This window comes from Podarcis melisellensis (assembly GCF_964234715.1).
Source record: "Podarcis melisellensis genome assembly, chromosome: 16".
Lineage (NCBI taxonomy): Eukaryota > Metazoa > Chordata > Lepidosauria > Squamata > Lacertidae > Podarcis > Podarcis melisellensis.
In genome coordinates, this window is record NC_138533.1 from 14437388 (window position 1) to 14448475 (window position 11088).

The 11088-nt window shown below is 50.7% G+C and overlaps 1 protein-coding gene and 1 long non-coding RNA gene across 2 annotated transcripts; one reads left to right on the forward strand and one right to left on the reverse strand.

Annotated features, from left to right (window-relative positions):
• The first annotated feature begins 1028 nt into the window (after nucleotides 1–1028).
• On the forward strand, nucleotides 1029–8455 carry CFL1 (cofilin 1). The gene is made up of 4 exons (XM_081892739.1): nucleotides 1029–1219; nucleotides 3959–4266; nucleotides 5514–5590; nucleotides 7560–8455. The coding sequence occupies exons 1-4, from the start codon at nucleotides 1217–1219 to the stop codon at nucleotides 7670–7672; spliced, it is 501 nt and encodes a 166-aa protein (XP_081748865.1). The 5' UTR covers nucleotides 1029–1216; the 3' UTR covers nucleotides 7673–8455.
• Nucleotides 7599–9983, reverse strand: LOC309359272. The gene is made up of 2 exons (XR_014163798.1): nucleotides 9298–9983; nucleotides 7599–9261 (listed from the first exon to the last, which is right to left on the reverse strand). It is a non-coding gene; the product is annotated as an uncharacterized lncRNA (long non-coding RNA).
• Between the last annotated feature and the right edge of the window lie 1105 nt (nucleotides 9984–11088).

Below are 11088 nucleotides of genomic sequence, written 5' to 3' on the forward strand. Positions count from 1 at the left end.
TTGTGGATGCTCGGGTTGCGAACGTGATCTGTGCAGGAGGCGTGTTCGCAACCCACAGCGTTTGCAACCGCCAATGCCGTGTCTGCACACGTGCAGGTTGCGATTCAGTGTTTCTGCGCATGCACAAAGCGCGATTTAGCGCTTCTATGAATGTGCATAGAAGTACCCGTTCCAGTACTTCCGGGTTTCAGCAGGTAAAGGTAAAGGGACCCCTGAGGTTGCGGTGCTCATCTCGCTTTATTGGCTGAGGGAGCCAGCGTACAGCTTCCAGTAACCCGAAAAAAAATGCAACCTGAAGCATCTGCAATCCAAGGTATGACTGTACAACATAATTCCTAGATAAAACACAAGATCTTTCTGCTCCCTTCTATCTCTGTGACACTTACTCCCAGTCCTTTATTTCTGGAAAAAAGGTGGGGGAACTCACCATGAAGTTTGTTTTGTTTATTGCAGGTCTAGTCACAGTGCACCCCCCCCCCACAGGCAGTCGCTAAATGTAAAATGTGATTAATAAAATCAAACAGACAATGATGTAGATTGTAAATGACCACAACTTTATAGATTACAGCCATTGGGTGTGTATCTGTTCCTGCACCCCCAGACAAAGAATATATATTTCATTTTTTAAATGAAGTTTTAAAACTTCATTTTTAAAATGAAGTTCCTGCTCAAAACGCCCCCTGCTTGCCGAATGTGGCCCTCCAGAGGTTGACTAGACTCCAGCTGCCAGCATCCCCGGCAATCAGCCCAGGCTGGCTGGCATGGATGATGGGAACTGGAGTCCCAGCGGGCGCAGATTCCCCCACTCCGGCCTGTTACAATGAACTACGTTTCCTAGGATTCTTGTGGGAGGTGTCGGGAAAGGGAAAGGCCAGTGGAAAGGAGACGAGGCCTTTTTGGGGGGCGGGGGGGGAGGGAGAGAGAGAGAATGGGGGAGGACTCGGTTTCCCATGGCGCCCCGCGCTGCCGGACCGGAAGCGGCTCCTCCTCGGGAGGCGCCTTAAAGCGGAAGCGTCGTGCCGGGGCGGGGCTGCAGTTCCTTTCGGGCCTCGCTTGACGCGCAGACGGAGTCGGAGCCGCCGCCTCGGAGAAGGAAGCAGCAGTCGACGCCGACGCCGCACCAGCAGCAGCAGCAGCTCCGAGCGCGAAGAGCACCGCCGACGCCGCGCACACCTTCTCTCCCTCCTTCACCTTTCCCTTCGTCGCCTGCAGCACCATGGTAAGACCCGGCGCGGCCCCTCGCCTCCACCGCCCCCCCCACCCACCGGGCCGCCATCTTGTCTCCCGGCCGCCATTTTGAGGGGGGCTCTCGGGGGCCCCTTTCCCCCCGCCCCACCTGGCTTTGGCGGCGAAGGTGCCTCTGTGGCTCGATGTAGCGCCCCCCCCCGCTTAGCCCCTCGCCGTCCTCCCCCCTCGCCGCATTCTGGCAGTCACATGGGGAGGAGCTATTTTTTGTAGTGGGAGGGGGAAGGGAAGCCCCTCACCCTCCCAATCTCCTCCCCCTCCCCCCACCACACCCGACCTATATATCACCCTTCTGACGGGGTATGATGCTGGATAGAATCTTCTTTTTTTCCTTTTACACCCCCCCCCCATTTTGTAGAGCTGGATGAGAGAGGGTAGAGCCCAGGACCCCCATAAGTGTGGGGTGTGCAAATGCCTTCCGAACCTGCATTGCCCTTTCTTGCTTCTTATAAAGACTTAATTTGAAAGACTTGCGCAGAGGGAACTCGCTGTCCTCTTCCTTTCCCGGACCTCTGTTCTTTCCCTGCCGCCTCCGTTCCTCCCTCTCTTCCCCTCTCCCTCCCTTTTCCACAGCAGCTTCTCTCTACGGAGATGCAGGTTGAAAGGGAAGAGGGATATATAGAGGAGCCTATTGTGTGTAAGTCGCGGGGAGGGGGGGGAGTCAAGACTCACGTGGCTGTGGCATTGCAGCAGTCCCCCCCCCCCACTCAAAAGGCCTGGATAAAACTATTTGCTCCCTCTCCAAAGAGCAGGTTCTAAATGCTGGCTGAATGTGGCACCTCTCCTAAAATGTCTATCAAATGACACTCTCAGGCTTGTGGTTTATATCCTTCCTGCAGCGAAGAGCTGGCCTGCCAAGAGACTCCTTAATAGTTGCTGGCGAGAAATTCCTGGGCTCTTAATACCCTCACCTTTTTCTCCTCCCCTCCCCCTTGCCAAAATTGCTCTCTATTGCCAGTTGTAAAAACGCACCCCCTTTTTCACTTCCCAAACTCTGAACTGGACAGGCTGCTTCCCTTGTCCGAGATTTGCACCCCTCCTAAGAGATTCCGCGCTGTTTCCCAGCTTCTGCTGGTGACAATAGATCTCTCCCTCTCTTAAGAAAAACCACAGTCCTGAGCACGCATCTCCTGAATGCTGCCACTTAACCTTCTCTCCTCTTCCCCCTCCTCCCCCCCATCCCCTGCGACACAAGTCTACTTCCTTTTCTGGTGTTGGAGGCAGGAGGCCAAGCACCTCCCTCCAGACTGGCGGCTTTGGGGCACCTGCTGTCTCTGGTCTTGCATTCTGTGCTTTTCCCACCCCAGAAAGCTAGTGCCAGATTCCCTGGCCTCTCCTGGGGGCAGGCATGGAACCTAGGAGATTTTTCTTTTAAAAAAACACTCCCTAGTTGGTTTATTTCCAATTCTGGCTGTTAAATCGCCCATACATACCACTCCTAATCCTGCCTTCCATCATCATCCTAACCTTAACCTGAATCCATTTCCTTCTATCTCTTCATTTTAGCAATGGGAATTTCTGACTCTGTTTAAAAGGTCAATTGGACGGGCCCCTCTGTGTGTGTGTGTGTGTGTGTGTGAGAGAGAGAGAGAGAGAGAGAAGTCTGCCCCAAATTCACTGTCTAGTAATTTGAAGTAGTCCTAGTTTTTTTAAAAAAAAGTTTTATGTAGCTTAACTCCAGATGACTCTGTGTTGGAGTCAGTTTCTTCACAGAACCTGCTCTGACCCGGGTAGGGAAAGGCATCTAGGTTTAGGCTCTGGAATCTTCTCCATAACTGCCTGGCCTCAGTAGCCAGCCAGAATTTGTGGTTGCCTTAAACCTTTTCCTCTTCATTTCCTGTAGGGATGGGGAGTTTGAGGCTTATCTCTATTGCACATGTGCTTTGAAGTTGCCTCTGCAGCACAGAGAAAATCTCTGCTCCCCAGTTCTGAGCTCAGGAAGAGGGTGGGGGCTGGTCTGTGTCATGCTCTACTTCCAAAGCACTCAGAATTGGGGGGGGGGCAGTTATGGCGCATGCTTTACAGAGTTTGAAAGGATTCTTATGGCAAGTGAGTTTGCGGATCCATTTTTGAGCCTTTGCTAATTTGCATGGGTTTAATGTAAGTTCTTCTGGATCAGCCTGGATGTCATTCTGAATAGCTTAGTTTGTTAGCTTGTGGAACTGATAATGCCAAGGTTGCAGGGTTCAGACACTGTATGGGACACCACCAGCATTCCTTCATTGCAGAGGGTTAGACTATATGGTCCTCAAGGTCCCTTCTAAATCTGTGGTTCTATGGATCAGACCAAAGGCCCAGTCAGCCCAACGTCCTGTTTTTCCACAGTTAAGCAGGCCATGAGGGCAACCTCGCGTTTCTCTCTAGCGACTGATATTCAGGCACAGTTGCACCTCTGAACATGGGCGGGTCCACATAGTCATCATGTGTGGGAAGCTAGTAATCTTGTCTAATCCCTTTCAAAGCCATCTGGGCTAGTGCACATCACCACATCAAGTGGCAGCGAATTCTGTAAATGAATTATGCGCCACACGAATAAGTATTTTCTTTATCCGTCCTGATTCTCCTGCCATCTGGTTCATTGGATAACCTAGAGATCCAGTACTGTGAAAGTGGGAGGGAATGCATCTTATTCTCTCTCCCACATGTGGAGGCTTTGGTGTGGCTATTGGCTGACTCCTTTCCCTTCTCCCACCCTCCCTCCCTCCCTGGGCAGGCATCTGGCGTAGCCGTCTCCGATGGAGTTATCCAGGTCTTCAATGACATGAAGGTGCGCAAAGCATCCACCCCAGAAGAGGTGAAGAAGCGCAAGAAAGCTGTGCTCTTCTGCTTGAGCGAGGATAAGAAGAACATCATCCTGGAAGAGGGGAAGGAGATCCTGGTGGGGGATGTGGGGGACACCATTGATGACCCTTACCTCTACTTCGTCAAGATGCTGCCGGACTGTGATTGCCGCTATGCCCTTTACGATGCCACCTATGAGACAAAGGAAAGCAAAAAGGAGGACCTTGTCTTCATCTTCTGGTGAGGACTCCCTCCTAAAAACAAAACAAACTAAAGCTTACTCTGGGGCTACTGCCAGGCCACCCCATATTCCTTGCCCCCAGGCTCTCCCCCTTCCCGTACTCACGGAATCATGTTGAAGAGTAGTTCCTTTAGCCAGAAAAATGCTACCAAGCAAATGCAATCAGAGTAGAGGGTCTGGTGTGTTTGGAACCCTTTGTTGGAGGCTACTTCCCTGGCTACTTTTTCTGAGCTGGACACGGATTCTATCTGCTCCAGCCATCCCCCTCCCCCAGTCTAGCCTTGCTTCCAGATCTCATGAAAAGGCTTATTCAGGACCTGTCTTGCCACTCTTCTTCCCGGGTGTCAAACCAAGGGCTGTTGATGCCTTGGAAAGAGTTGAGAGCAACCCGCTGGAGAAGATAGCAAGTGACTGAGCTTGGCTGAGGGCTCTAGGATTTTCATGGCAGAACTCGAGGATTTCACCTTAGTTCATTTCAGAGTTGACAATGGGGGCAGAGCTGCTTTGATGTGGCTTACCTGGAAGTCCTAGGGATAGGGATAGATCGCTGCCTCAGGCACCTTCAGTGCTTCCTGACACTGTTGACATGATAACGTGGGGATAAAAGTCCTTTTAGGGAAGCATCCCTCCACATGTACGCACCCGCCTCCCATATACCTGGGATGCGGAGAATAGAAATCTGTTGCCAAGCAGTTCAGTTTGTGCCCATATCAAATTGTGGCATGGCAACAGCACAACCATTTTAAACACCCTGTATATCTCAGGTAAGGGGGGGTATAAACAACCCAGGAATGAGAGGCAATTGTTGCCCTACACAGTGTGCAAGGAAATTTGGGCTGTCCTGTTGTAGTCTTCAATTTAAAAGGCTGTAGGTCATGGAATCTGTAGCACAGAACGGGGGAAACCTGGGCCCTCATGATGTTCCTGGGCTAAACTCACCATTGGCCATGCTGGCTGAGACCGAAGGCAGTCCAACAACATCTGGAGGACCACAAGTTCCCCCAGCAGGTGAGGGGGGAAATGTCTTTGTCCCAGGATTCTGTTTGAGGAAGTGACTCCATTAGGCATATGGATGACGTGGCTGCTGCTATACCCTTAGGCATCCTCCCTCCTCTATCCTTGTCCGCTCCTTGAGCTGTTTTCACCCTGTTCAGACTAAGAAGGGAGGATATATATTTGTTATTCCCATGGGAATTGGGGCTGGTCACGCTCCTGATGTTGAGGTTGCTGTTTTGTCTCTCCGCAGGGCGCCTGAGTGTGCCCCCCTGAAGAGCAAGATGATCTATGCCAGTTCTAAGGATGCCATCAAGAAAAAATTAACAGGTGAGTACTGGTGTGGTTGCCTCTTTCACAGCAGGGGGATAGGAGTTGGGGACTGGTCTGCTGGGGGAAGGGCTGTAGCTCAGCAGTAGAGCACAGGCCTCTTACGCAGAGAGCTGCCAGAAAGTGCCACTGTAATTACTGTCTGTGTAGCGATTATCGTATATACTTGTGTATAAGCTGACTTTTTCAGAACATTTTTTATGCTGAAAAGGCCCCCCTCGGCTTACACTTGAGTGAGGGTCCCCTTTGCTGCTGTTGGCGGCGGAGGAACAAGCAGCCCGAGAGCAGCCCTTTTGGGCTGCTTGTTCTTCCTCCGCTGCTGCTACCATTGGCCTCTGCCTCTCGGCAGCACCCTAAGTAGGCAGGGGGACGGGAGGGGCTGGGGGGGGAGAGAGAAGCCCCCTCTGCCATATGCATGCATGCACACACACACGCACTCTGGCCCACCAGGAGGTTTGTGGTGTGGTGAACCGGCTTATACTCGAGTCAATAAGTTTTCCCAGTTTTTGGTGGTAGAATTAGGTGCCTCGGCTTATATTCGGGTCGGCTTATACTTGAGTATATATGGTAATTTTGTAAGATGCTTTTCTCTTGTGATTGCCTCTGTGCAACCATCTTGGAGGGGCAGAAACTGACTTTGTGAGAATCAAATTGACACTGGCCTCTGCTTTCCTGTGCCATGGTCCCATCTGCAATAAGGCTCCCCCCTCTCCCAAAATGGAAAGAAGGCCTTCACTTGATCAGAAGTGGCAATTGGAAGGGACCAAAGTTTAAGGCTTGGTATTGCTGTGCTCAGAGGCTCATAGAGCAGGGATGGCCAGGCTATGGCCCTCACACTATGTTGCTGGACTGCTATTAGCCCCAGCCAGCATAGGCAGGTATGCTGGGAGTTGTCCAGGAACAGGTACCACCCTTCATTTAGAGGTTTGAGCCTCCCCAGCAATGTTTCAGTTATATCATTGTGTGTTGAATCCAGAATTAAGTTGGCAATGTTGAAATCAATGGGACAGGTTTAGACATTGATTCAGCGCTATGCATCTTTGAAATGCCGTTAAAATGGCTGTTAACAATGTAGTGGTGAAATATTAATTTAATAGTAATTTATTATTTATACCCCGCCCATCTGGCTGGGTTTCCCCAGCCACTCTGAGCGACTCCCAACCAAATATTAAAAACATGATACAGCAGTAAACATTAAAAACTTCCACAACCAGGGCTGCCTTTGCTTCCTGAATAAACAGTTGATTGGGCTGAAACCCTACTTTTGGTCCCTTCTATGTTGCCTTCTCATTCACCTTCACACTCGTTGTCTGAAAACAGCATGCTAATTCCCACAACTGTCTCTCAACTTTGTACCGGCCCACACTTCTCTCCACCTGAAATTGACTTGACCGCTCTCCCCAATCTGACCCCCCTCTCTGCATCTGAATAGCAGCTAAGCAGGCTGAATGACTTTTCAGATGCTACAAATGGAGCGTTGAGACAAAGAAGTCCATCTCTTCATAAGTTTCTTGGGCAGCCTTCGCTAGCCTGACGTCCCACAGATGTTTCAGGATTGCAGCTCTCACCAGCCCCAGCTTGCTGGGGACTGTAGTCCACGATCTTCTGGAGGGTACCATTGGTGGAGGCTGTTCTTGAGAGCTTTTTCCAGCTGCCACCCGACAGTGACTTTGGCTGTGCAAATTGCCAGTGCAATTTGTGCCTGCTACAAATTGCAGAGGTGGTGGGTTGTTGAGACTGGGGAGCTGTGGTGGTGGACCAAATACAGAGATTGGGATTAAAGGGGTGGATAACAGATGTGTGTGGGGGGGGAGGCATTGTTGTTCTTCAGCCTTTGTTCTATCTCTAGTAGCTGCTAGTGGGGAAGGGGTGCTGTTTGATCTGGGAATCAGCCTGTTGAATTGGCTGGGCAGGAATGCATGATGGAGGTCTGCAAGAGCCACTCATGTCCCCACCTCTTCCCTTGCAGGGATCAAGCACGAGTTGCAAGCAAACTGCTACGAGGAAGTCAAGGATCGCTGCACCCTTGCGGAGAAATTGGGCGGCAGTTCCGTCATCAGCTTGGAGGGCAAGCCCTTGTGAGCCACCCCCTCCCCCGTTGTGCCAGCGTCTTCGGAGCTTCCATATTATTGGCCCTGTGCTATCATTTTTTGGGGGTTCGGTGGGTGGGACGTGGGGTGGGTTCTCCGTTTTAGTTAGGTTCCGGTTTTCTGCCTTCTCACCTTTTTTACCCCCTCTGGTGCTCCCTTCTCATGGAAGCAGCTGCAGCCCAACCTTGCGGCTGCTGTTAAAACTTGCCAAACCAGCTACAACTCCTTCTCCCTGTTCCCCGACCCCCCAAACCTTCCTCTATCCTTCCTCCCCCTCTCCAAGCCTAGACTCTTAAGGTGGCATTCCTTGAGGCCCCACTTCTTGGCTGCTTCCTTCACCCCATGGGACCATTGGTTTCCTCCATTCCAGCTTTGGGACCACTCTCAAGCAGGATTCCACTCCTGGCCAAGGCTTGAATATGGTGTGGGAGGGAGGGCAAAAGGAAGGGGGCACCTAAAGGCAGGGGTCTCAAATGGCCCCTCATTCCAAAATTAGTCCATCATTCCCAGTGTGTATTTTTTTTTCCTTTTTTTGGTCTCTGTATGTGTGTTTTTGGAAAACAAATGTGGAATGGCAGCTGTGTTCCCGGCCCCCCCTCCCAGTGACCCACAACCCCTCCCTCTTTACCGCCATAGTGGCTTTGTGCTTGTCCGTAGTACTGTGTATAAATGAGATATTGTGGAGAAAGTTGCACCCATCTCAATGTTGGGGGTGGAATTAACAAAATATGGAAGCAGCACCAATGATCTTCAATAAAAAAATTAAATAATGCTACCTCTTGGGTGTGTCTGTCTCTCTCCCCCCCCCCTTTTCTTTCTCTCTCAACCTGAGCCTTGGGGGTTAAGCACAGGGCTGTGTGTACTTGGTGTTAAAACTTTCCTAATTCTCTGCCAAGAAAAGCAACCCATTCAACCTGTGAGTTGCGCCAGGTCACTAAATCTGCTTGTTGTTCTGACAAAATTCTACCTCTGCCAGAGGTCAGACAGAATCCCCCCTCCTTTTCCTCCATCGGTACTAGAAACCTTCAACCACCTGTTTTTCTTCCAGCATTAACCAGGTGATGCCCACATGATTTCCGCCCCATCTCTCTAGCCACAAGAGCTAGAAACTTGGGTTTCATTTTAAATAAAACCTGATGATCATGAATCTAGAACAAACACTTAAAGGTTCTGTCTCATCTAAGACTCCTAAAGCAGAATGGATGGAACATCGCCTTTCCCTCCAAAGTCTCTCCTGAGGAAATGGAGGAAATGTTCGCCTCTCCTTGTGACTTGCTCACTGCTGGCTTAAAAAGTTAATAGCTTACCAAGCACTGCTGAGGAAACTTTCAGTAGTTAAACCTCCTCTTTGTAACCTACAAAATATGCTCTTTCACGTTTCACAGAACTTCTTGCCTGCTGGAAGTATTCGTGTGTGTGTGTGTGTGTGTACATACTTATATCACAAGCTGAATAGAAAACGGGCACTTCCTCATTTATAACACAGGCCTATCATAGAAGGCTTTTAAAATAGTCTGATGCTTGGACTTTGGTCCGTCCATAGGGTGTGGTGAAAGCACACTGGACGAGCTTTGTGCTTTTCTTTTGCTGCATTAAGTCTGATGCAGAAATGATAACATCAGGAAGGTGCTATTGACACTTCACGGAGGAAAGTGAATTATATAGGCCCCAAACCCAAGTTACAAGAAGGGATTTTGCCTAAACTTGGGGAAGAACTTGCAGAGGGTATTACGTAGTTATTTGTGGGGAGGGGGAATTGCATCGGGAAATGGGCTGCTTACAGTGTTTTTAAGCAGAGTCTGCATATTCACCTGCTACAGACATTAGGAGCAGATCGCCTCCGTTCTCAACCAGTTGTGCTCCATGACCTTTTGGATCCCTTTCAACTCCTGGGGGTAATCAGATTTGTAAGAAGCGGATTGCCTAAAATTGTGACTTGGCCCCAGGCTGAATTTTTTTGTTCTTTTTGATTGGTAGAGCATGAAACTTAGGGTCATGGGTTCGAGTCCTTTGTTGGGCAAAAGATTCTTGCATTACGGGGGGGGGGGTGGACTAGATGATGCTTGTAGTCACTTCCAACTCTATATAAATTCCATTGCTGGCTCTTGAAGGCAGCCTCTCCTAACCTGATACCTTCCAGATGTTTTGGACTACAACTCCCATCAGCCCCTGCCTGTGGGGCTAGTGCAGTATGCACTTGAGAGCACCAATCCCACTAAGAGGCAGGATTCTGTGCCCACCTAGGCCTTTTACACATTGTAGTAATTGAGACTCCTGGAAGAGCTGCCTCCAGCCCCTGCCTAGCTGCCTGCTTAGATCTCTCTCCTTGGGGTGTGGCTGGCCCAGTTACCTGCTGTCGGCCAAGGCAGACCAAAGTCCTGGGTGGGGTTCGCACCATCTCCTGTGCCTCCAGCATCCCTGAAGCTGAGTCATACTGGCACTGCTCAGTCTCTCCTTCCCAGCTGGGCGTCAGCCAAAAGAGGTGTGGGGCTCGGTTCAGAAAGGCTCAGAAAGGCAGCGCAACACCCAAGCTTCGTGGGGGAACGGGTGCGAGATTCTCCTTTGCCTCCTGCTCAAATGCTGGGGAAAGGCTGTAACTCAGTGGTGGAGCACCCCTTGGCCTACACCATGGATAGGCAAACCAAGCCCCGGGGGCAGGATCCGGCCCAATCGCCTTCTCTGTCCGGGCTGCAGACGGTCCAGGAACCGGCGTAGAATGTGCCCTTTTATTTAAAATGCATCTCTGGGTTATTTGTGGGGCATAGGAATTTGTTTTATTCCCCACCCCAAAAAAAATACAGTCCGGCCCCCCACAAGGTCTGAGGGGCAGTGGACTGGCCCTCTGCTGAAAAAGTTTGCTGGCCCATGGCCTACACAAAGCTCCAGGTTCGATTCCTGGCATTTCCAAGTAGGGGTGGGCATCGTTGTCGTCCTGAACCCCTGCGGAACGGCTGCTGGACCACTGAGCTGGAGGAAGCAGTGGTCCAGTTCTGTAACAGCTTCCTGGCGTTCCACAGGAATGCTGTCCTTCATCTCCACAGCAAGCCCATGAGGAATGTGGCTGGTTTGAAAGTGTGTTGGGCCCAAGGCTGTCCGGAGCCATCTTAGCCCGGCACTCAGCGTCACACCTCCGTGGCGCAATGATTATTAGAGGCTGGATGTAATGTCCTTTCCACCCTTTTATTAGCTGGGGATGTGGCTTGCTTCACTTCTTTCAAACGTCTGCCGCCTGTGGAGCTTCTCTGAGGGAGGCCCTGGTCGCCAGGCCCAGAGTCCCACCTTGACGGCACCATGGTTTCTTTTACTTTCATTTTAAAGCAAATTTCACGGCGAGGCTGTTTTCTACCTCTCTGGCACTGAAGCCTGGGAGTTTGCCTGCCTCTTGCATGCTTCCCAGAGGCATTTGGT